The sequence below is a fragment of the Pelmatolapia mariae genome, linkage group LG9, assembly GCF_036321145.2.
Source record: "Pelmatolapia mariae isolate MD_Pm_ZW linkage group LG9, Pm_UMD_F_2, whole genome shotgun sequence".
Taxonomy (NCBI): domain Eukaryota; kingdom Metazoa; phylum Chordata; class Actinopteri; order Cichliformes; family Cichlidae; genus Pelmatolapia; species Pelmatolapia mariae.
The window spans coordinates 33,192,452-33,218,934 of record NC_086235.1 but is presented as its reverse complement, the minus strand read 5'-3'; the positions used below and the strand labels follow the sequence as shown (position 1 = coordinate 33,218,934).

At 39.7% G+C, this 26,483-nt stretch overlaps 1 protein-coding gene across 1 annotated transcript; it reads left to right on the top strand.

Moving 5' to 3' along the window:
* Positions 1-1,054: 1,054 nt before the first annotated feature.
* Positions 1,055-26,481, top strand: LOC134634857 (lethal(3)malignant brain tumor-like protein 4). Its single transcript, XM_063484276.1, has 18 exons — positions 1,055-1,117; positions 3,289-3,342; positions 5,765-5,850; positions 8,541-8,645; positions 8,719-8,854; positions 8,931-9,022; positions 9,132-9,274; positions 9,416-9,492; positions 10,300-10,385; positions 10,488-10,598; positions 11,279-11,393; positions 11,515-11,614; positions 12,544-12,672; positions 12,912-12,989; positions 22,570-22,652; positions 23,907-24,067; positions 24,242-24,304; positions 24,393-26,481. Exons 2-18 carry the CDS (start codon positions 3,315-3,317, stop codon positions 24,573-24,575), a joined length of 1,776 nt encoding a protein of 591 aa, XP_063340346.1. The 5' UTR covers positions 1,055-1,117; positions 3,289-3,314; the 3' UTR covers positions 24,576-26,481.
* The last annotated feature ends 2 nt before the right edge of the window (positions 26,482-26,483 follow it).

Below are 26,483 nucleotides of genomic sequence, written 5' to 3'. Positions count from 1 at the left end.
GATAGAGCCAAGAGGAACAATTTGATGTACAGTGTAGATTATTAATATATTTAAGGAGCTGAAGTTAAAAATTAAAAAATCTGAAAAAAATCTAGACCCTTGGGAAGTTTCATTCCATTTGCATTAACACGGTGAAAATGGCTGAAAAAGAACAGTGAAGTCGCCACAAATGGCCACTATAGAGCCCAGGACTCAAACTGTCACTGTGGATACATTACATCACTTGTGTGATCAGTGAGTTCTAGTGTTAAAGCACAAATTAATAGCACTACACCTCTTACACACATGAAATCATAATGCTGCTTGCTAATCAGTTTGACTTCACTACTTAAATTCCAGTTTTTATTCCCTTAATAATGCTATAGTGAGAAAAAACAAAGCCAAAATTCCTTCCATCCTCTTAGTTATGTTCCTGGGCTACTCGTGCTGACCACTGGCTGATAAAGGTGGGTCATCAGCTCACCTAGTTCACCTGGCCTTTCAAGCAATAAAAGCTGGCCCATGTGACTTGCTCAGCTCTGTTCCATTCTACCTGGCACCAAGCTCTTTCACTTTTTGTGTTTTGTTAGTTTGCGTCTAATAAATAATCTTTTACTTAACCCTTTTCAGAACTCCATTGCGACATAAATTTTGAAAAGAAAATCTGCTCGGTTCATTTGAACACTATTAGGTGTGTAGGGCTGTTCCTTTAGCATAATCTGGATAATCTTTTGAAAAAAAAAATTAGTTTTGAATGAAATGTACATTTACTGAAGTTCGGAATGCAGGGCTTTTGCCTGTACTAGAGTAATTTCCCACTGGGGAAGTAGGCTTTTTAAAAATGTATTTGTTATTATTTTACTAAACGTAAAGAACTAAGTAAGGAAAGACTCCAAATAATAAAGCGCTGCAAATTACATCAAAGTTTTTATTTCTTTAAATATTTGTGATAGGTGTTCTGACTACTGAGCAGTACAATGGGTGTTTGTGCCACAATCGAGATCAGTTACTGAATATTGACCCCTCTCTCTCTTTCGCTCGCTCTCTCACTCCTACACGAGCATGCGCAGAGGCTCCGTTTCTCGGCGTTTCCGTGTTGTTTCGTGTGTCAGCAGATTGAGACGGCTCATCGCGGTTGGTAAGTCTCATACTACGCTCCGGTACTTGGGTCGGTTCGCCTCGTCCCTCTCTGTCTGGCCCTGTAGCTACTTTAGCTGCCTATTTGTCGCTGTTGCTGCCGTTCACAGGGGCGCTCAGGGCGACGGGGAGAGACGCGGACCGCCGCCTCATTCCGCTGTTTGTTTCCTGAAAGAAGCTGTCGGGACATACTCATTTGGCGCGCTTCCGCTCGCGCCTTCATAATAAGAGCTTTTGCTGCCGAACAAGATCTTTCCAGACGTCTTTTTTTTGCAATGAAAGTCCAGAAACCACAATAGAGAGTGGGAAAAACCCGACAGGGGGACGTAATTAGACTTTATTTTTAAATTATGCTTTTCTTAAAAATAAAATTCAGAATTGAAAACAATCAAAATAAACTCCTAAAGTTTTTTGAGATCCAAACAATAATTATCAGTAAACCTAACGAGATCTGTGTAGATTTATAGAACAGGACAAGTACACCTCGAGTGCTTTCATAACTTTAACTTTACTTTGTATATTTTAAACAGAATGTATTATAAGCTGATTGGGTCACATATAACAATTTAATCATGTAATCGTGTATTATTAATAGGTACAGCGGCTACAGAGAGATTGTTTTACTCTGTATATTAAGAATAAATATAACTGAGTGTGCTCACTCAGTTATATTTACTCACTCAGTGTTTCAGTACTTTAACCATTTCAAACTGATGTATACATGAAAATACTCCCTGAGATGAAACATAATTAATATCTTATAATTATTATATAAGATTAATTAATGTCTTCAATATATTATCTGTCACATTTATATTTCTGACAGCCACAAATGTTTTTGAGAATCTGATGGATTTCATTTTCTCAGAGGTAATGCAGTTGCCCCCAAATACATGTAGGATTTTATTTTGAAGGTGAATGTGTTGACTTCCTGTGTGTTTTAATGGCGTTGCTTCCTGCCATGATAAAAATGATGACAAGTGTAGTCACAATGTTTTTGTCAAAAATCATTGACAATTTGCTCATTGGTGATTTAATTGATTCAGAGTCAAAATGCTGGTGTTGATGTTGAGGTTTTTGTAGTTGATGTTATAGCTGTTGTGACTAGAGTTTGGAGTTTAGATCACATGTTTGTCTCTGTGCTCCTTTAAAAGACTATTCTAATCTTAAATCTTTCACTTTTTATTTCCTGAAACTGAAATTCTAACGTGACTATGAAAAAGTTAATCCACTTGACAGTGCAAGTGGATTAACGTTCGTAAATATTAATGATTTTAGTTTTTTGGATGCAAGATATCTTTTGTTTTACTTTATACAGTACTGTGCAAAAGTCGTGAACCACACCTATTTACTTTATATTTTGCTGGGAAAATGGGGAAAAAGGTGCAGCAATTTATTCAGATGTGCAAACATAAATGGATATACAGTATATAAGGCAAACACAGAGTTTATACTTTTCTATGAGCTTTTCACCTTTATTCTTCAACACAGCTTGAACTGTCGTAGGCAGCTTTCTTTAGTAAGTCTTCAGGAATAGTATTTTAGGCTTCTTGAAGAACATTCCAAAGTTGTTATTTAGATTTTGACTGCTGTTTGCTCCCTATTGACACTGTTTCAACAATGTTTTCTGCAGCTTTAATCTCTTGTCCTTTTTGCACTTGCATCACATTTTTTAGTTAGATTTTTATGTTCTTTATAGATTTTTAATAACAATTTTATCATTGTCTGATAACGTCTCTGATTAGAATATGTGACCTATGACTTATGACATGCCCCTTTTTATGTGACTGTGCACAGAGCCTGAAGCAGAAACACTGGGTAACAGAGTAAAGTGGTACTGTGAAACATTTAGGTAGTCTTCAAAAACTGGAGACATCATATTTTATTGTTTATTTTGGAGAGCAGTTGTATCCTTCATGGTGTCCTTACCTTAATAGTTCATTAACGAATAGTAATTTTTTCAGATGTGTTGCTGTCACTCCTTTTCATCTCGTTGAGGATTATGTGTTGTGTTCTTGGTGTGATTTTTGCTGCACCCACTTGGATTATTAAGTATGTACTGAATGATTTATTCATTGATTACCTGACTGGTTCAGATAATAAACTGCTGGAACTTTATCCGAACAACATCAGTTTGAACTTTACTTCTGTGTTTGTTTTCTGTTTGAGCAGATAGGAACCAAAGAAGAGGACAAGAGATGAAGAGCAAAATCAGTAGCGCTCAAGGTAACACACTCAGCTCCTGACTCACCTGAGTAAACTCTTTCTGTAAAATCCACCGTTGTTAGAGTTAAGATTGTATTTTAGTCAGATGCTAAAGAGAAAAAGGTTTACTTTACAACTCCTGCAAAACCTGTGGACTTACTACACTTGAAGGATCCCAATTCAGCTTTTTTTTTTTTTTTACTGTACAGTAGATAAAAAAGCACAGATGTTAATAGTTGAACATTCTGGGTTCATGAAACATAACTCAAACAAGTTAGATTACTTTCTTGAATGTCACATTTTCAGATTGTGTAGAATATTATTATTATTATTATTAATATTGTTCATCAAGATGGTTCCAACTTTATTAACTAGTTGTTAGCAGATCAGCTTTGGAGCGTTTTCATTGATCTTTTTTCACTTTCCAGTTGATGTCACAGATGTAAGTCTTATCTAAAGAAAAGCTTTCACACTCTTTGCTGTGTAGCAAGATCACTTCTTATCCTGAAACTTAATCTTCACCAAACCTACTTTCTCCTAACCAATGAGAACATTTCTTTCAGGGTTTTTTACAATTCTGTTCCAGATATTCACTGTTGTTTGTGTCCACTTCTTTTTCATTTGTTTTGATGTGCATAATCTTTCCCTATTGTTTAAACTGACAGTTCACCTGCTAGGACCCTGATCCCTTTCAGTCTGCAAGGTGTAACAATTTGTGAATGTCTGCAAACTGTTTTGCGTATTTAGATTTGTGCAGGCATTTGTGATATATAACAGCTTGGTATACGATTGTGGTATATCATATATTCATCATCTTACTATAATACGTGTAGCTTATGTATTTATATATGTCTATATGTACATTTAATGTTTGTCGCCCATATTTAAATTAATATTCACTAGCATTTGTATACATTTATTTGTATCGATGTAGGCCTGACAAAAACTGCTCAAAAGGTGGCGTTTTGCTAGTAGTAAACAAAAACTGTATTGATGAGCATATGCAGGTTGCCATAGCTTCCTAGACTGTTAAAAGTTTAGCTTTTAATTAATAAGTAATTAACAGTTCTTATAAAAATGGATTACAGGTTATCTTTATAATAACGTTTGACTTTTGCACTAATAACTTATCAATGAAAATCTTGGCATTTTCATTAATATGTTATTGAGCTATTGAGAAAGCGTTCAACTTAACATTAAACATTAAAACAGTCACTGTCTGTGTGTGTTGCCCTTAAAGTAAATACCTCATTGCCATATATAGGATGTTAAACATTGTCATGTTTACAGAGCCACACAACCTTGTATTGGTCGTGTGTGTGTCTGTGTGTGTGTATATATATGTATATGTATATATATACACACACAGACACACGCGTACGCAGTGGTGTGAAAAAGGGTTTGTCACACTTAAATGCTCACCAAATAGATTTAAATATTAGACAAAAATAACACAAGGAAACATAAAATGCAGTATCTAAATGTAGGTGTTATATCTCTATATACATATATATAAATATACATGGTGGTATGAAAAAGTGTTTGCCCCCTTCCGGTTTTCCTATTTTTTGTATATTTGTCACACTTAAATGTTTCAGATCATCAAACAGATGTACTTTTAGACAAAAATAACACAAGTAAACACAAGATGCAGTTTCTTTAATGAAAGTGTTCATTTTCAAGGGGAAAAAATTCCAAACTTACATGGCCCTGTGTGAAAAGGTGATTGGGGCCTCAGGACCTGAAAGACTCGCTGTGGTAAATGAAACGATGATTTCTGCTGTCTATCAAAACAACATAAAGGAGAATGTTGGGACATCTGTTCATGACCTGAAGGTTAGACGCACTTGGGTACTGCAGCACAAATTAACCAAAACATACCAGCAAGTCCACCTCTGAATAGCTTAAGAAAAACAAAACGAGTGGCCTATCCTGACCCGAAGTCAGGCTCTGACCCAAATCCAATTGAGATGCTGTGGCGTGACCTTAAAAAGGTGGTTCATACTTGAAAAACCTCCAATGGGGCTGAAAAGATGAAATTCCTCTACAGTGCTGTAAAAGACTCATTGCCAGTTATCGCAAATGCTAGATTGCAGCTGTTGCTGCTAAGGGTTGCCCAACCAGTTATTAGGTTTAGGTGGCAATCACTTTTTCACACCACTGTTTATATGTAGCTATATATATATATATATATATATATATATATATATATATATATATATATGTGTGTGTGTGTATATATATATATATATATATATATATATATATATATATATATATATATATATATATATATATATATATATATATATACCTACATTTATTTTTGTGAGGTTACCTGCTTTTGGCCTTCAACGACTTCAGCAGGAATGTCACAGCTGTTACTGAAGCAGAAATGAAACAGAGTAATTGGAGCAGTGATGTGATTATCTGTGATCCTCAGTGAATGTGAAGAGGCGGTCCTGGTCCTGGCAGCAGTACCTAACTGAGCAGAAGGCTGAAGCTGCTCCGCTCACAATGTTTACCGAGGTAACTATCTACCTCACTCTCTGCCTCCTGTCCATTGCCAATTTAGAATCACTAATAAAGCTAATGTACATGTCTTTAGACTGTGAGAGGAAGCCAGAGAAAAGAGGAGGGAGAAAGAGGGAGAATGTGCTGTTTTTGGGACAGTAGCAACAACAGCGTCAGTTAGCTTGTGACTCTTGAATGAACCATTAACTCAGGCAATACTACACATAAAAACAATTAGAGAACACTGACAAATTAAATAGCACAGTGGTGAATTTAACAGACCGAGAGGATTTTATTGGCCACTACTAAAACAGATAAAATAACATTACAGAGCCAAAACATCTAAAACAATTGAAGCTGGATCTGTATACTTACACCAAGAACCTACAGACTGCTGAAACAGAAGTCAGTCTCTCAACAAGCATTGACAGAAAGCTGGATTTATTAATACTAATACATGAAAAATGCAAAGAATTCTGCAATAATCTAGAATTTCCATGGATCCAAATTCAAATTGTAGAAAATCCAAGTATTACTGTAGTCAACTGTTGAACCTTTAACTGAACAAACTGAAACTGTCAATAAGAAAACTTGCAAATTAAATAAACAGTGTTGTAATTCCTAATACACAGCATGAGAGACCAGCTGATAATTGCTAGAATACCTGAACGCAACCAGAAAATCCATCCATCCTTTTTCTTCTTCTTTTCCTCATCAGGGAGAGCCTGGAACCTATCCCAGCTAACATAGGGCAAGAAGCAGGGTACACCCTGGACAGATCGCAGGTCTGTGGCAGGGCTAACACAGAGAGAGAGGCTGTGGGAGGAAGCCAGGGAAAACACAGTGGTCTAGACTAACTTTTTGCCACTGTTGCACTGGTGCGCCTAACTTTTTTTCTTAGGAGCACCCAAATTTTTCAACTGCATCGCTTAACACCGCAGTTTTACATGTTCACTTTTTTTTGAACATTGCTGTCCATACAGACAATATTGATGTGTAAATGATTTACTAACAATCTTGTCAGCACAAAGTTCTTTATTTGGAGCACAGTTCTACAAGAGAGATAAGTTACTGAAAAAGTGCTTGTGCTTAAAGTGCTTCACTGAGCTGAAATTTAAACTTATAACATCAAAATATGTTAAATAAAAAGAAAATCTAAATTAGAAGTGCCTCAAAGTGTCTCAGTCTTCAAACCTAACCTCTGAATATCTGAACATCTGAACAGCTTGATATCTTATCTATAAACTGGGCATACACCACATCATTTCTGTACGTGGGGTTTACGTTCAAGCCATTTTTCTTGTGAAGAATTATTTCAGACTTGAACTTAGTGAACGGAACTTCTTCTTTGGGAATATCGTAGGCAATGTTAAACTTAATCATTATCTCGGTCTCCTCTGACGACCTGTTTGCTGCTGCCTGCAGTGCATTTATCGCGGCGTATAATGTGTTGTCTGGGTACACTGTGCTTTTTCAGCATTTCAATTTGAAACGTATTAGCACCAGTCACAAATGCAGTATTGCCAGCCATGGTCTTTCCACAATCACCACAGTAAATGCAGTGCATCATGTTGTCAGCTTTACTGTATCTCAGCCAGGGAAACTTGCTCTCTTCGGAGTCGATCGTATGGGGCTCGTTATCTGATGCTGTCTCCGGACCAGTGCTAGACATAACCTGAGAGGTTGATGGCTCTGTGTCAGAGCACTGGCTATGAATTTCGAACGGATCAGGCTTTAACTTAAAGAAAACGTTATCAATTGTTCAGCTACATCCACTTCTATTGGGCCTAGGCTGCTCAACTCTCTCTGTCTGCCTACACTTTCAAACGCACACACGTGTAGGCCTACAGGAATATCTGGACCACGGCCAATCAGAGAAGTCCTGCCCTTGACTATCTCTGATTGGTTTAGACCACGATATCAGCATAATGTGTGTCTGTTTTTGACCACACAGAGACACACATTTTTTTTTCCGAATGGCTGGTCGCACTAGTGTGACCTAGGATTTTCTTTTGTTGCACGATTGAGAGATTAGGTCGCATGTGCGACCAAATCGGTCGCACATGGCCCAGCCCAGGTGATGGAGGTGAACTGAAGACATTCTTGCTGTGAGGCAACACTGTTAACCACTGCACCACTGTGCTGCCAATCCCCAGCCAATACTTTAAATGACAACCTTTTTTCTCTTTGGCTCAAAGATCCACCAAATCCCCCACCACCCTCTAGCTACAAAAACACACTCAACCTTTTAGCCTTTTTTATAGACTTAACAGTTCCAAGGTGTTTGATTTGTTCAAATCCACAGTCTCACTGCACTCACATAAACATTTTCCCCTTTAACACACAAATCTAAAAGGGAGAATTATAAATATACGATGTGGTTATTAGTCTTTCAGGTATAGATAGGGTTCCAAAAATAGGGAAAATAAAAAGTAGAAAATGCATTTCCTGCTGAAAACCCAGTGTGATTTTGCACTGCAATCTGCATCACTGTAACTGCTGGAACTCAAACACAAAATGTTAAAGAACAATTGTTATCTTTAAATAATGGTTAGCAAGTTTGTTATGCTGTCTGAATTGTTGTGCAAGTTGTCTAGTTTTTTAAAAATATCTTTAAAATATTTAAAAGTAAAAAAAGAAAACATCTGTCTGATCTCTGCCTGACTCTCTCTGACCTGTTTCTGTCTCTTTTACCTGACTCTCAGTCCCAGACCTTTCCTAGTAGAAAAACTGGTTTTAAAGTTGGGATGAAGTTGGAAGGCATTGACCCAATGCACCCCTCCATGTTTTGTGTGGTGACCATAGCAGAGGTAAAATTGTCACTCACATCCACATACGCATTCCTGTTTGGATCTAGTCTCATTGCCCTCCTGTCTCTATCAGGCGATTGGCTGTCGGCTACGCCTTCATATTGATGGGTACTCAGAGTGTTATGACTTCTGGGTAAATGCAGATTCACCCAATATTAGACCGGCAGGCTGGTGTAAAGAGCACAACCACAAGCTTCATCCACCTAAAGGTAAAAAACAAGTGGACCAGTCCCTTCAGAGGTAACTACATGGCATGGGTTACCACACCTGTCTGTTTGTCTGCAGGTCACAGTGAGACAGAGTTTGACTGGCAGCAGTACCTTCAGTCCACAGACTCTCAGTCTGCACCAGCAGCCCTGTTCACATGTTGCACTGGAGTCAGTATACAGTCTGTCTGTCGAACCTTTCTGTTCACCTGTTGCACTGCAGTCAAGATACTCTTGTCTGTCTGACCACGTATCTGTCTATCCCCTGCCTGTCTTTTAGGGATGTGGGTTCAGGGTGGGGATGAAATTGGAGGCAGTCGACAGAAAGAATCCTGGACTTGTCTGTGTCGCCTCTGTTGCTGATGTCATCGATGACCGCTTCCTTGTTCACTTTGACAACTGGGATGACACATATGATTACTGGTGAGACAGAAGGACGACAGACTTTTTCTGTTTTCAGTATTTTTAGGTTGTAGTGTTGGAGCTGTTTCATGTCACCTGGTATTTATTATTTAACATGTTTTAAACCGGGTATATGGATTGATGGTTGTACTGATCCACCAGGTGTGACAGTAGCAGTCCATACATCCATCCGGTGGGCTGGTGTGAAGAACAGGGACGACCTCTTACTGCGCCACAGGGTATGCAGTCCTTCTGAACTCTATGCTTACGAACTTACATTACCATAGAATGACAGGCAAATAACAAACACACTCACACATCGATACCCAGCATCCAGACTGATGGCGAAACAACTAGTAGCTCAGTGTTCCAAAATTCGGAAGAAGGAACAGCTCTGACGGCTAGGGATTGACGAGGTGCAACACAAATGCTATGGCAAGGGGGAGCCCGGACGCCATGTCGGGTACCTGAGATTGGGTACTAAGCCCCAAGTGTGATGGAGGAAGGAAGCGATGAGTTCAGGAGGAACTGACCTGAAAGATAGGATCACGGTGAAGCTTGAAACCTGGACACGCCGTAGCCTGTTACCAAGATTACGTGAAGTACCCTCAGAACCCTCTGAAGATCTACTAGGTGATGTGAATGCAGCACTACGGACAATACCTACCCATTACTGAGACCAACCAGCTGATCTACACTCTGGTAGCAGTGATCAGTGAGATGCTAAGTTACCATTTGAATAGCCAAAAAAAGCAGTACCCTCAGTGGAGAAGGAGACTAGGGGCCAAGATCAAGGTAGCACGGAGCCAGGTTGACCAACTATCGGAGGCAGAACCATCCAAGGTGTACTCTCAGTGGCAGGGGAACAACATGAGAACAGCATCACCAAGGTTGGAGACTGAGCAATACTGGAAGAGCATATGGGAGAAGGACAAAGCACAAATGAACCAGCTGCTAATTGACGACACACCCTATACAGTAATTTAAGCACATAATAATTTTATATAGTATTCCTCTGTAAAACTCTGTAGTACTTTTTTTTTCAGGTCACCCCAACCCTGAAAACTTTGTGTGGGAGGAATACCTTCAGGAGACCGGTTCTACTGCTGCTCCTATTTCAGCCTTTACTCTGGTGAGGATTGAGGAGGCTCATGCAAACATGAAGCCAATCAGGAAGCCAATCAGAAAGCTGTTTCTGGTAACTTAGAGCTTTCCCTGTACTTTTGTCCAACAGAGAGCGCCACATCGTTTCCAGGTGAACCATAAGCTTGAGGCAGTTGACAGGAGAAACCCTATGCTAATACGCGTTGCCACAGTAACAGACACAGAGGACTACAGGGTGAAGGTAATGTGTACCTGTGTGTGTAATGTAGTGATAATCGTTAACTCGTCTACCATTTTGGACATGTGACAGAATATAGGTCAGAATATAGGACCTAGTGAATAAGGCTCCAGTCACAGAGACCAGACCAGACCAGAATGTCTGACAACAACCAGTCATGAGTTAGTGAGGAGAAAAATAAGTATTCCTTGACTTGTTGTAAGTGGTTGCTGGAGGTTGAATTACTTTGAAAACAGTTGCTAAATTCAAGTGAATCAGGCTTATAAACCAGTCATATAACCCCCTGTTGAAACACCTATTTTATCTTCTCCATTTCCAGTTTGTGTTGCATTTTTTCAAGTTGTACTATTGCTTGGCTAGCAGTTAATATTTGCATGAAAAACTACAGATAACCTTCCAGAAAAGTTTATGCATCAAGATGCAGGCAAACTGGCAATTTGCTAACACCTAGAGCAATCGCTATTAGGTTTTTGCTGCAGCACTTTCTTTGTACCCAATTTCACCCAGAAGTAGCCAGCAACCTCCCAGAACCACTGGCAGCCAGTCAGGGAATACACATTTTTCCCTAGCACACATCCAATACAGCAAGCAACTCTCACGCGCATAACATGACATGAGATACCTCAATAGTCAAGTGTGCACGTTTGATGCCAGGAAGTATTTAACGAGGTGTGTGTCTACAGATTCATTACGATGGGTGGTCGACACAGTTCGATGTGTGGTGTGACAGCGACCTCTGCGACCTGCATCCTGTTGGCTGGTGTCAGCGCACTGGACATCCACTGGAACCCCCCCCAGGTCAGACATACAGGTCAGAGAGAGACAGACTAGTCAGACAGACAGGTCAGAGAGTGTTACAGTTCAGAAGGAAAGTTATAGCAGGACAGATTCACTCATTGCTATCATGTGTGTGAGACAGGTTTGTCCCACCTGCCCTCCCCCTCTCAGGGAGTATGTCCTACTGCAGGCTGCAGAGGAGTCGGACACATCAAAGGAGCCAAATACACTGGACACCACAGGTACCTGTCTCATACAAAACACTACAGTTAATTCCCTTACAGGTACCTACCTCATACAACCATCACAGGAACATTTACCCTTTTAAGTGTGACAGAAACCGGTCTCACAAACCACAGATACCTGTTACACAAAGAAATCACAAGTACCTTTCTCACCCACCCCACAGATCCATGACCCAAAATTTGATAGATAATGATAGAACTCGTGCAATCAGACGGGAGTGTCGCAGAGCTGAACACAGGTCAAAGAAGGACAAGTTCCAGGTGTCAGTTCAAATCTTAAAAGACCATGACCATCTTTAACACTGCACTGCTTAAAGACTTTATCGAGAATTATTTCATCTGACTGTCATAACACACGTAAGACCATTGACTCCGTTCCTGATGCCTCACAGTCTTTCTGTTTGGACGCCTCGTCTGATATGTGCAATACATTTCTGTACTTTTTTCATTGATAAATTTGCCAATTTTAGACCCACTGCTTTTCTCACTTTATTTCCTTCTTTTGGGATCCATTTTTAGAAAGCATACCTTTAAGGAGAAGGATCTCAATTAAACCACTTATTGAATGTCTTGCTGAAAATTAAAGCTCAGATAGCCTTGAACTGTTTACATTTGAATGAAAAGAAGACTGAAATGTTGGGTTTTAGACCCAGCAGCTACTGTGACAGTAATACACGTGTCAGTTGGATTACTGTAACACACTTTTGTGTTGGACTTAGCCAGTTCTGTCACGCCTCCAGCTTGTTCAAAATACTGCGTACCTGCCTATGACTAAATACAGAGGAGTCATATTTCTGTAATGCTTGTGCTTGCTGACTTGTTTTGCTGAGTTGTTTCTGTTGTTGGTGATTCGTGTTTGCTTGGTTGTAATTTCTCGGTGTTTGTGTTTCTCTTTTGTTAAATGTTTGTCTAACTCTGTCACCTAGTGCCTTTGGCTGTCCATATTCTGACATTAACATGCGTAAGGAGATGGTGCTTCCTGATAGGCTGGGAGGAGAACGAGTCATAACCCTCATACCTGTCACCGTGCGCCAGCATGGCAACCAGTCAGACAGGTAACTGTAGACTGGTGGAGAAAATTCTTTTATTGTGGATCTTGTACTGTTAAATCTGAGAATAGAGCTTCTCCAAGCATGTAAACAAACATAGAATGGGAAATGACGTCTACAGTAAGAGGATCTCTGTTATTTCTATTATTCCAGAAGAATAACAGCTGGTCATTATTTTGTCCTGCAAATAATTCTGAAAAACAAGTGGTGTTTACATGGTATCTGTTTCTCTCTGTGTTAAACAGCACGAGCTTTCAGAAGGCTGAACCCAGAGACGAGGAGCTGCTGGTTCCTCTTGGCAAGAGAAGAAGGCTGACAGACAGGTGAGAGTGAGAAGATGAGGCAAGATTCTGTTTGCCTGTTAAGTGTTTGTAAGAGAAGTGGCCCTAAAATTAGCCCATAATCAGGGACATTACTCAGACATATCTCTATCTCCTACTGCCTGTCGCACTCTGTCACCTAACTGAGTGTGGCAAGGCTCATCAGATTTATTATTATTATTATTATTATTATTGAGTGTGCTAATAATTGTGTGTGTAATATAACTGATGCACACAACTATTTGTCAGGTTTATAATTATTGAATTTGCCAGTGCAGTAGCATTGAGGCACACTGTTTATTATTCGTCAGATTTATTATAGTTATTATAGTTTTGACACAATTTCTCTTCACATCTTTGTTTTTCCTTGCACATCTGTCCTGCAGTATGGTCCACGATTGGCTATCATGATGGAATAATGTTTTGCCCACCAGGGTAGCAAGTTGGTCACGTGACTGAAAACTATGAAAAGCACTGAGACACACTATATATTATTTGTCAGATTTCTTATTCTCATCATTAACTGTGCTAATAGAATAGCATCGAGCCACACAATTATAAATCAGGTTTATTAGACTATTCAGCCCCTATTTCCAGCTGTCTCTTTATCTGGCTTTTAAAATTTTCCGCAGATGAGTCTGTGCACTCACAAAATCAGGGAGGCACACAGACATCCGCACGGACTCTGATGCTCACTACGTGATAATGAAATTTATGTCACTCTAACCTGAGTGGACCCTAGCAGGGTTGCAGACATAGAAAGTATAATCCCAGTCTTATGATTGATACAAAGAGCCAGATTACCTAAATGAGGCGAAGTAGCATGTGAGTACATTCCCCAAATAGCACTGGTGTGAGTAGTTTTATGGGTGATTTACAAAAGTTTATTTGAGTTGGACATGCCCAATCTCACAAGAACCGTGTAATCTAGTGCTATTTCACAAACCAATAGATGCTGTTTAATTGCAGGTAATCTACTAAAAGGACAGGTGCAGTTTGTTACATTGTAGTCAGAAGAGCATGTACATGTATAAAGATTATACATGTGGACATTAAATGTAGGCCTACGGTGACAGTTTTGTTGGATTTGTTTAGTGAAAAAAGTGAATTTGAGAGATTTCATGAGGGAGTTGTGCGTGTGTACATTTGTGATCTATATATTATATATTGTCATAATGCATGCAGCTGAATTTGTGTAGGCCCGCAAATAAAAAATGTAGTGCAGCTCATGAGTTTAGAAACCTCACTTTCTTGTGGGATTCCTCAGGGGTCCATTCTTGGCCCAGTCCTTGTTTCAATTTATATGCTCCCAATGGGCTCAATAAAAAAAAAAAAGGCATCTCGTGTCATTGTTATGCAGACGACTCACAGATTTACCTGCCACTGAAATCTAAATCTGTGTGTCCTCTGAAGGTTTTATTAGATTGTTTGAAAGACATTAAGGCATGGATGGCTTTAAACTCTCTTAATTTTAATGAACAAAAAACAGAGGTCATTGCGTTTGGTCCCTGTGACCACTACGACTTTGGCCCTTTAGAAATTTATAAAAAAAGAAAACCTTTTGCAAGGAACCTAGGAGTGATTTTTGACACGAATTATAATAATAATAAACTTTATTTATAAAGCACACTTAAAAACCAAGGGTATACCAAGGTGCTTAACAAGTAACATAGAGAATAAAAGAAAGGTAAATAGAAATAGGACCAAAGCAAGTACCAGGTATGCAAGCAGATCACTGTCACAGATACATAGGAGAAACAGCAGATACATATCAAACAAAGAATTAAAATAAGCATAAAAGTACATAATGTGAACTCATAAGTGAAATGTTAACTAGAAGGAAAGGGAAGATTGAATAAGTGGGTCTTTAGTCGTGATTTAAACAGTGCAATAGAATCAGAGGCGCGGATAGCGAGGGGGAGGTTATTCCACAGTACCGGGGCAGCCAGAGCAAACGCACGGTCACCCCAAGACTTCAGCCGAGATCTAGGTTGTGTCAGAAGTAGTTGAGTAGCAGATCTAAGTGTTCTAGCAGGAGTATGTGGCCTAAGAAGTTCACTAAGATGACTCTGCGCTAATTTATTAATGGTTTTGAACATAAGCAGTAATATTTTAAATTGAATACGGTACTTAATGGGCAGCCAGTGCAAGCCAGCTAGAACAGGAGTAATAGAGCAGAATTTCCTGGTACCAGTCAGGAGGCGGGCCACCGCATTTTGGACTGTTTGCAGTCTAAGGAGAAGAGAAGAGGGAAGACCGAAGTACAGGGAATTAGAGCAGGGCGATATGACCAAAAATATTTATCACGATATACATTTGAAAATTTGCGATAACAATATAACTGACGATATAATTGACACTAGACAAATTACTTTACAACTCCACTTTATTCGTGCAAAAAAAAAAAAAAAAAAAATCAACGTATTTTCACTTAAACAAGCAGCTGTTTTTTATGTGCATTAAAGTTATATAAAAATTTAACAGTGCAAATGCAAAATCCTTGCTGACAGTTTAACCAAAAGGCATTTCCAGTGGAAATTGGCCGACATATCCTCAGCATAACCATGTATAATATCCACAAAACTTAAAAAGAGGAGGTTATATACACACAATATGGTAATATTTTGTTGAAGCACAGTACGTATCACTCCGCGAGGCTCCTGCCTACGGTGGCCGTAATGCTCCGATAATCCATCAAGCGGTGCAGCTTCGTAGCTTAGCAAAGTCGTACTAAAACATTTGACAGATTTTCCAGCGCCGTGTACCACATGAAATTGTTTTGAGGTCAGTAAACACAACCAGAATTCATACATAAGGCACACGGGATTATAAGGGGCACTGTCGATTTTCAGAAAAATCAAAGGATTGATTTTAAGTGTGCCGTATTTTCCAAAAAACACGGTAATAACGACAGCCCGCTAGCTTGCGCTACCAAAAATAGTGCTTTGTGTATCTGACGGATGAAAGCTAAACCAGTTCCACACCACTGAAGTTGCAGCATTTTTACAAACCAATTCTGGTTCATCCGTTTCATTCACCGATCCGCTTTCGCCCTTCTCATTCTCTGTCGCCAGCACGCTTTTTCCGCCATGTGCATATGAAAACAAAGGCACGGCACATGCGTGTTTTACCCATATTCTATCGCGATATTTCATTTTCTTATCATTGCCCCACATCATACCGGTATTACCGTGAACGGTATGATATGGCCCAGCCCTACAGGGAATTGCAATAATCCAACCTGGAGGTCACAAAAGCGTGAATAAGCTTCTCCAGGTCCTCATGTGGAACATAATGCCTAGCCTTAGAGATATGGCGCAGTTGGTGGAAGCTAGATCTCGGTACAGCAGACAGGGTATCGAGTTTGAGCGAGCTATCCAGCAATACACCTAACTGACATAGTCAAAAGAAGAGCTAGCAAAGGGACCCAAAGCCGCACAAAGTTGGACACGAGGGATATTACTGTCGAACACAATGATCTCAGTCTTCTTATCGTTTAAGACAAGGGAATTACTCAGGAACCATTCTTTGACTTCACGCATGCATTCTCGAAAGTAATGCAGAGACACAACAAGGTCAAAATAGATCTGTATGTAATCGGCGTAACAGTGAAAGGTGATATTGTATTTTCAAAGATTGCACCTAAAGGGAGCAAATACAATGAAAAAGAATAGGGCCTAAAACTGATCCTTGAGGCACACTGCAACAGGCCAGTGCAGAGGAAGAGAAAGTGCCCAAGTTAGCCAAAAAGGACCTGTTAGCGAGGTATGATTTAAACCAGTCAAGGGCAGTGCCTCTAATACCCACAGTGTGCTCAAGTCTTAATAATAAGATGTTATGGTTCACCATATCAAAAGCTGAAGAGAGGTCCAATAAAACTGGGACCATAGAGCGTCCAGTATCAGTAATTACAAGAATATTATTAAGAACATTACAGCATTGATAAACAGATCAATGCTGTAATCAAAACCAGTTTCTTTCATCTCCGGCTACTTACAAAAGTGAAGACATTCCTCTGTTCCAGAGACTTTGAGAGAGTTATTCGACTTTTTAATAGTCTTTACTCAGGTATTAGTCTGTCATCAGTTAGCTAACTTCAGCTGGTCCAAAAGGCTTCAGGCTTCAGGGTTACTAACTGGCACACACAAGCGAGACCACACATCCCCCATACTAGGATCCTTACACTGGCTGCCAGTTAGTTTTCGAATTGATTTTAAGATTTATTATTTGTTTTTAAGGTATTGCACAGGTTAGCACCCTCATACCTTTCTGATCTTTTGAACTGGTACAGTCCTGCAAGATCATTGAGGTCTGCAGATCAAATGCTCCAAATGCTCCAGATTAAAGCACAGAGGAGATCGAGCCTTTGCTGTGACTGCCCCTTCACATCAGGACCTCCCCAACATTAGACACTTTCAAATGCTGTCTGAAAACCCACTTTTATTCCTTCGCATTTAAATCAGAATGACTTTTTACTACTTTTATTTGTCTTATTTCTTACTCAAATCTTCCTATTTTATGCTTCTTTTTAAAATGTTGTCATGTCTTCCTATGCTTTTATCTCTTTTGATTATTTGAAATGTACAGCACTTTGGTCAACAGTTATTTTAAATGTGCTATATAAATAAAATTGACTTTGACTTTGACTTTGAAAATGGTGTGCACTGTCCATGGTCCTGAAATTATGACAATTTTTGCTATAACGTTATAAAATTTATTAACAAAACCAAACGGCACCTTCAAACTGTCAAATCAATTCCAAACATCAAAAGGAAAAATGTGCTGCTGTTCACACATCCCATGCCTGATGTCCACCAAGGCCTGATTACTTTCAGGATAGGTTCCTGTCTTCCCCCTGGTTTGTCCCTTCTTTAAGTACTTCACATCAGCCCCTTTAACAGTAACATTTTGGCCACAAAGGCTACAGTAAAAAACACCAAAAATGGAAACGTTTGAAGAAGCTTTGTTTATGCTGGAATTCCATGACTCCTTTTAGCTGGAAATTCTCTGAATTCTCTGAATTCACTGAGCAAATTTAGGATTAGGTGACTTCGTACGCTGTGTGTTTTTATCACATCTACATCTGGCATTGCAAATAAATTGTCACATGGTGTTCTCTCTGTGGTGCTACCTCTGCACATCAATAACTGCCACCATTCTAAAGATGCCATACTGCTTCTTTTATGAGTACTACTTTACAAACAGGAAGTGTTTAAATGTATTGACCTTTCAAAATAAAATTCAATATATAATAAAATAACATGTAACACTTATAGTTGCCTCTTTCACACTGAAACACAAAATCAGCTTTCAGATTATTTTAGCATACATATAATTACAGCCAGTGTTGGGAAGGTTACTTTTAAAATGTATTCCATTACAGAATACTGAATACATGCCCCAAAATGTATTCTGTAACGTATTCCGTTACGTTACTCAATGAGAGTAACGTATTCTGAATACTTTGGATTACTTAATATATTATCGTGCTGTTTACAACTACGTGAATGTACTATTGCTGTGATTTATTACTGTTACTGAAGGTCCGCGGCTCCGAACCGTAGTAAAGGGACCTCTGGTTAGTACGGTGGGTTCCGTGTCGGGCTGGTAGCCGAAAAATAGCTTTACTTTGTTGTCTGGGTCAACTTTGCTTGCCAGAGACAGAGAGAGGCGTTGAAAGGCTGCTCCAACGGAACTTATTTTTTCCGGAGGAAAACACGAACACAGTGTACAGTTGAGTCTTAATAGCTTACTTACAAATGGGCTCGTCAGGCACTCTTCTTGGTTGCTTAGGTTATTATTATATTTACATGCTTCCAGCTCCCGTTTTTGCTCCGTGACAGCTCGGACTTTTCCTTTTTCTTCCTCCCTCGCTCACAGACACATAACGTGTATGGTAGTCCATTCTCGCTGCAGCACGGACTACACTGCCCATGAGGCTACATTCTTTAGGGCCATGCCTGTAGCATTCTGCCTTTTAGCTTAGCACAACAACAACAACAACAAAAGCGCTCTCTCACCCAGGAAACATGCAGAGAGAGAGAGCGTCACCCTGTAACCATGGCAACCGTAACGCTTCCGCCTGGAACAACAGAGCGTAGCTGTCAAACAAACCCAAACAGTCCTGACCCGCCACAATATGAAACAGGAAAGTACCGCCGTGTAATCCATTTATTTCAACAAAGTAACTGTATTCTGAATACCACCTTTTTAAACGGTAACTGTAACGGAATACAGTTACTCATATTTTGTATTCTAAATACGTAACGGCGGTACATGTATTCCGTTACTCCCCAACACTGATTACAGCATACATATAATTATTTCAGCAAGTAATACTTGACTTTCAAAATAAAAGCTCAACAATATTACAGTTAATTATCAGGGTCCATGAAAGTTCATGATATTTTTTTCTCTTCAAATTATTGCCCTATGGCTGCCTCATTGACTTGATTTATGGTTATTGCTGTGTAAACAGGATGGCTGTAAATACTTTGGCCTTTTAAAATAATTTTGAGATTTCAAGCCTGAGTCACCTCTTTTTAGCTGGCTTTATTTGGGTTGTTTCAAAGTACCCACATTATGCTGCCAATACTTCTTCCAACCTCCAGAAAGGAATCCTTAGCTCCTGTTGGCTACTGATGATGCACTGGCATAATAAAATTTCTTCAGGAACTTTCTCATTTTCAGAATAAAGTTCATATTTTGCAGTGTGTGTGGGTGATAGTTGAGTAGATGTTATATAAGATAGATTATATAACCTAAAAACACACTTGACCACATTCAAACAGTAAGGCTGGACTACTGTTATTCGTTATTATCAGGATGTTTTTAAAACTCCCTGAAAAGCCTTCAGTTAATCCAAAATGCTGCAGCAAGAGTCCTGACAGGGACTAGAAAGAGAGAGCAGATTTCTCCTGTATTGGCTTCCCTTCATTGGCTCCCTGTTAAATTCAGAACTGACTTCAAAATCCTGCTCCTCACATACAAGGTATTAAATAATCAGGCCCCATCTTATCTTAATGACCTTATAGTACCATATCACCCCATTAGAGCTCTTAGCTTACGGACTGCAGGCTTACTTGTTGTTCCTAGAGTATTTAAAAGTAGAATGAGAGGCAGAGCCTTCAGTTTTCAGCCCCCTCTTTTATGGAACCAACTTCCAGTTTGGATTCAGGAGACAGACACTAGCTCTACTTTTAAGATTAGGCTTAAAACTTTCCTTTTTGGTAAAGCATATAGTTAGGGCTGGATCAGGTGACCCTGAATCCTCCCTTAGTTATGCTGCAATAGGTGTAGGGTGATGGTGGATTCCCATGATCCATTGAGTGTTTCTTCTTCAGTGACCTTTCTCACTTACTACAGTCAGGTCCATAAATATTGGGACATCGACACAATTCTAACATTTTTGGCTCTATACACAACCACAATGGATTCCAAATGAAACGAACAAGACATGCTTTAACTGCAGACTGTCAGCTTTTATTTGAGGGTATTTACATCCAAATCAGGTGAACAGTATAGGAATTATGACAGTTTGTATATGTGCCTCCCACTTCTTAAGGGACCAAAAGTAATGGGACAATTGGCTTCTCAGCTGTTCCATGGCCAGGTGTGTGTTATTCCCTCATTACCCCAATTACAATGAACAAATAAAAGGTCCAGAGTTCATTTCAAGTGTGCTGTTTGCTTTTTGAACCTGTTGCTGTCAACTGCCAGGATGAGATCCAAAGAGCTGTCACTACCAGTGAAGCAAGCCATCATTAGGCTGAAAAAAACAAAACAAACCCATCAGAGAGATTGCAAAAACATCAGGCGTGGCCAAAACAACTGTTTAGAACATTCCCAAAAAGAAGGAACGCACTGGTGAGCTCAGCAACACCAAAAGACTAGGAAGACCACGGGACACAACTGTGGTGGATGACCAAAGAATCCTTTCCCTGGTGAAGAAAATACCCTTCACAACAGTTGGCCAGATCAAGAACACTCTCTAGGAGGTAGGTGTATGTGCGTCAGAGTCAACAATCAAGAGAAGACTCCACCAGTGTGAATACAGAGGGTTCACCACAAGATGTAAACCTTTGGTGAGCCCCAAAAACAGGCAGGCCAGATTAGAGTTTGCCAAACAACATCTGAAAAAGCCGTCGCAGTTCTGGAACAACATCCTATGGACAGATGAGACCAACATCAACTTGTACCAGAGTGATGGGAAGAGAAGAGTATGGAGAAGGAAAGGAACTGCTCATGATCCTAAGCATACCACCTCATCAGTGAAGCATTGGGGTGGAAGTGTCATGGCGTGGGCATGTATGGCTGCCAGTGGAACTGGTTCTCTTGTATTTATTGATGATGTGACTGCTGACAAAAGCAGCACAATGAATTCTGAAGTGTTTCGGGCAATATTATCTGCTCATATTCAGACAAATGCTTCAAAACTCACTGGACGGCGCTTCACAGTGCAGGTGGACAACGACCCAAAGCATACTGCAAAAGCAACCAAAGAGTTTTTGAAGGGAAAGAAGTGGACTGTTTTGCAATGGCCAAGTCAATCACCTGACCTGAATCCGATTGAGCATGCATTTCACTTGCTGAAGACAAAACTGAAGGGAAAATGCCCCAAGAACAAGCAGGAACTGAAGACTGTTGCAGTAGAGGCCTGGCAGAGCATCACCAGGGATGAAACCCGGCGTCTGGTGATGTCTATGTGTTCCAGACTTAAGGCTGTGATTGACTGTAAAGGATTTGCAACCAAGTATTAAAAAATGAATGTTTGATTTATGGTTCTTATTCTGTCCCATTACTTTTGGTCCCTCAAGAAGTGGGAGGCACATTTGCAAACTGTTGTAATTCCTACACCGTTCACCTGATTTGGATGTAAATACCCTCAAATAAAAGCTGACACTCTGCAGTTAAAGCATGTCTTGTTCGTTTCATTTGGAATCCATTGTGGTGGTGTATAGAGCCAGAAATGTTAGAATTGTGTCGATGTCCCAATATTTATGGACCTGACTGTATGTGTTAATAGACCTCTCTGCATTGAATCATACTTGTAATTCAAATTTCAAGCTTCCACAGCATGTCTTTTGTCCTGTCATCCTCCCCTCACCCCAACAGGTCGCGGCTTATGGCCGCCCCTCCCTGAGCCTGGTTCTGCTGGAGGTTTCTTCCTGTTAAAAGGGAGTTTTTCCTTCCCACTGTCGCCAAAGTGCTTGCTCATATTGGCTCATATGATTGTTGGGTTTTTCTCTGTATGTATTATTGTAGGGTCTACCTTAGAATATAAAACACCTTGAGGTGACCCTTGTTGTGATTTGGCGCTGTATAAATAAGATTGAATTGAATTGAAGGTTTCCATCACTTTAGATGACTTAGAATAATTGGCTTAATAAGTTCTGTCTTGAGAACAGGGTGAGGTCCCACAGTGAGTAAAACCTGTTCAAATACACAAGTGATTCTGAATATTTAAGTTCAATATAGACTCACAGTAGAGTGAAAATACAGTGGACTCACAGTAGAATGCTGTTTTATTTTCTTTGTTTTTTTCCACTCATAATGGTTGTCTTTTATTCTACTTTATGGCTAGAACCACCCGAATGCCCCAGCCAACCACATTCATTCGTGTGAAACAGGAAGAGGAGGAGCCTCATCTCAGAGTCCTCAGCCCAGGTACTAAGTTGGGAGAGAGGGGAGGGTGGTGGTGGGTTGTTTAAAGTGGAGAGTTGCTCCTTCACTGTTCACTGTTCTGCATTATGCTGCAGAATTCACCAAACCACTGACGTCAGGTTTCAGGGAGACAACAGCAGCTAAACTACTGAATACAAACACAGATATTCATGTTTGAACTGCTGTATGCAGAAACATACTACAGACATAAGCAGTTTAAAGTGTAGCAGTACTCTAACATGTTCTGCAGTGCAACCTATCCATTTCTCCCTACACCCACAGTTGGTGTACCCCTAAAATTAGCCTCATATTATTATTATTATTATCATTATTATTATTATTATTATTATTATTATTGTTATAAATCTTAAAATGAGCCTGAAATTAGTATAAAATCAGCCTAAGCCTGTATAAAATGCAATCTGTCATTGATAATACATGATTTTTATGTGTTGAACTTCTTCAGGTCAGGGTCAGTTAGCACACAGCTTCAGATGCATCAGCACCTCTTTTTGAATGGGAGTTTACATATAAGACAGAAAGCAGATACATATGTTTCAGAAATAAAAGTGAGGTGTGACATATCTGCAGCTGCAGCATCACAGGATGTGTCCCAGCTGTTTTGTGGCATAAAAAAGGTGAAACTACAACGCTGCTGTTTATGATGGTGGAAACGGTCACTGACATATAAACTCATCCACACTCTGGAAACAACATTGCTCTCTTCACTGTTTCCATGGAAACAGCAGGCAGATAAGGTGGCTGTTTCTATGGAAACATTTCACCATGGTAGCTGCAGTTTTAGTTGTTCTCTGTGTGCTTAATCCTGTAAAGGACATCCGAGTCTTTCCAATTACCAATCGGCTGATTGATCAGGATCACGTGATGCCCATCTTAGTGTTTAGTGGTGAGACTTGCTGAATCTCCACATATTAAATAAGTTCATATTTAGTATGTGGCAGGTCTCTGCGGGGTTTCTGCTGGTCTCTCAGTGTCTTACTGTGAAAAACAGTGTTTCTGGATGACGTCACACCACATTAACATTTCATATTGTAAATCAATGTTGCTGTTCACTCCCCTGTTGGTTGCTTTCACCACTGAATAGAAATTTCTATATTTGGGGAGTTTAAAATTGTTCTCACTGTTATCGGTTGTGTTTGTTTATGAAGCCACTGCTGTTTGGTACTAAGGTGTTGTCATTTTTGTTGTTGAGGTTTTGCCATGTGGTTGTCATTGACTGGTGTTTCTGACCTCTAGAATCCAGTCTGCAGGCCGCCCTCCACCAGTCTGTCTTCCTCTCAGCCATGTCAGCACAGCCCAGCCGCGACCTGTCACTATGCTGGGAGCAACACCGCAAATTGTTGCCAGGTGTCGCAGGAGTCCACGCTGAGACTGTCCAACACTGGAGCGTCCAACAGGTCAGAGAGCAAAAGAGATGGAGAGATGCTGCAGCTATGTAGTTCACTAATTGATGTGGTGACAGTAAATAAGAGTGCTCATTCAATTTATTTGTATTAACGTACATTGCGTTGCAAACATTTTACTGGCTGTCTGTATGACAAATGGATTTTTTTTCTTTCTTTCCCTCTAAGGTGTCAGATTTCATAGAGTCTCTCCCCGGCTGTGAGGAACAGGCAAAACAGTTCAGAGACGAGGTGAGATGACCGGACGAGATGATCTGGTGGTGTAGAGCTAATGACGTGATAGTGGCAATGATCTGATCTGTTCCTGCTTCTGTTCTAGCAAATTGATGGACGGGCCTTCCTCCTGCTCACCCAGCGGGACATCATCCGGATTATGTCAATCAAACTCGGTCCTGCCCTCAAGATCTACAATTCCATCCTGATGTTCAAACATGCTGAGGACAGAAGCCGATCACATGCTAAGGATAGGAGCCAATCACATGTTGAGCATACCAATACTTGACATTTGCAGCTCGTAACTGACCAAATCCAAACCTGATAGACCCCATTACCATGGCATCTACCCCTTATTCTCTGATCCGGACGAGCCATGTTTTCCATCCTGTTGTCACCTGAATTTGTTTGACGTTACAGTGACCTTTCTGTTGGCAGGTCCTGTGGTGTCATTTCGACATTCAGTTACTGTCATCATTATCACTTCATGTGAAAACAACCAACCGTCACTTAGAGAACCTGCCCTTTGGATGGGGCACAGCTTTATTCAGGTGAACTAAAAACTGGAGGCAAAGCTTTAAGTGGGACTTACAACTTGTATGATCAGCAGTGGCAGTTCTGCCAGGAAACATGGCTGTGCTCAGTTGATTGTCTGAGATGTTCAAAAAAAAAAATCTGCATCAAAACATCTTGAGATAGATTTCTCCGTTTTGTTATATTATCTGTAAATCAGTCCTGGGAAGTAGTTTCACCGTTGTCTGATCCAAGTTGCTTTATTTGATCATATTTACTTGTAATGTTAAGATATCAGGGAAAAAAATCATAACACACATGTCAAATTAAAAAAGGCCCCTTCAGAACATTAAACAGACCCAGAGTCAAGTCCTTTTATTTGTCCTCTAATGTAAACTTAAGTTATCAACAGATTTTTATTGTAAGAAAAGGGTTCTGTGAACAAAAAATGTTGCATTGATTTTAGTAAAGCAGTGGTTCCACGAAAGAGAGAGTTAAAAACATGACAGAAATTATTCCTCGCATGAAGAAAAGAAAAATTCAGACATTTATTTGAAACATTCACAACTGCATTTCGGTCTCACAGTGACAAAAGTCACTGAAAAGGTTTCCATAATTAAGAAAATGAGTCTCATCATTGTGTTGAGTGTGTATAAATCAAAAACTGTAATTCCTAGAAAATCTTAAAAATCATTACGGTGTTATGAGAAAACTCTCCTAATTACAGAATGGCATTAGAATTTCAAAAAAGAGAAAAATGAACATTCTAAAATAGTATTACACAAAATACATCAAATACGTCATCAAAAGTCCCAAAATTACATAAACTTGTAAAACAGATGAACAGATATTATTCATGGACATGTTTGCATAGGTCTCCAAAACTGGGTAAGTTGCATCTGCGTGCACACATAGCCCTAGAGACCAAAGGTCCATGTCCATCTGATTTTGGGGTGAACTTTATTAGACTTCTTCTTGACTTAGCAGTGTCTTGATGAGATGCAACGCCATGCTGAGATGAACAAAACCATCGTCTTCTGTCATGTCAGTGTTTCAGTTTTCATTCAGGCCTCATCAGTCACCAGATTTCTACCATGATCACAGTACTATGTGCTCTCTCCTCATTACATTACTAATCTTGTTAACTTTTAACATCATCCTGCCACCTCTGCTGGGATCTGTCAGGTTGTGGAAATGTGTAATTGGCTGCGTCTCTTAAACAATCAATAAAATAACTGTTCAATAACTCTGAATTTTCAGAAGAAATTTTTTAACTTTGGAATAATTGCAAAGTCTATATTTATAATTTTATTCTCTCGTGTTACAGTCTGTTTTGTTATCTACTGTGTTTGTATAGAGTTTTATTTTAGAGTAACCATAGATCTATAGATTTGTACTTCAGTTCGTCTCGCTTCTCTCTGACCTCTGTGATGGCGCAGCAGGGGCAGGAGCTGAGCTGTAGACCTTAACTCAGATCAGCATATCCTGGCCTGCAGTGGTCTGTTGCACACTTTGAGTTTGCAAATTCTAGTTTACACAACAGCTTTCCTCAGGTTTTCACTGTAACAGGTCCAGCGGGTATTTTCATGTTTCCAACAGTGGGCTGATATTAGGGCCTTTGTCTAACTTCTCTTTGCTGTTTGTCAGTATTTGTTGAGACCAATAAAGCTTCTGATCTGGTCTG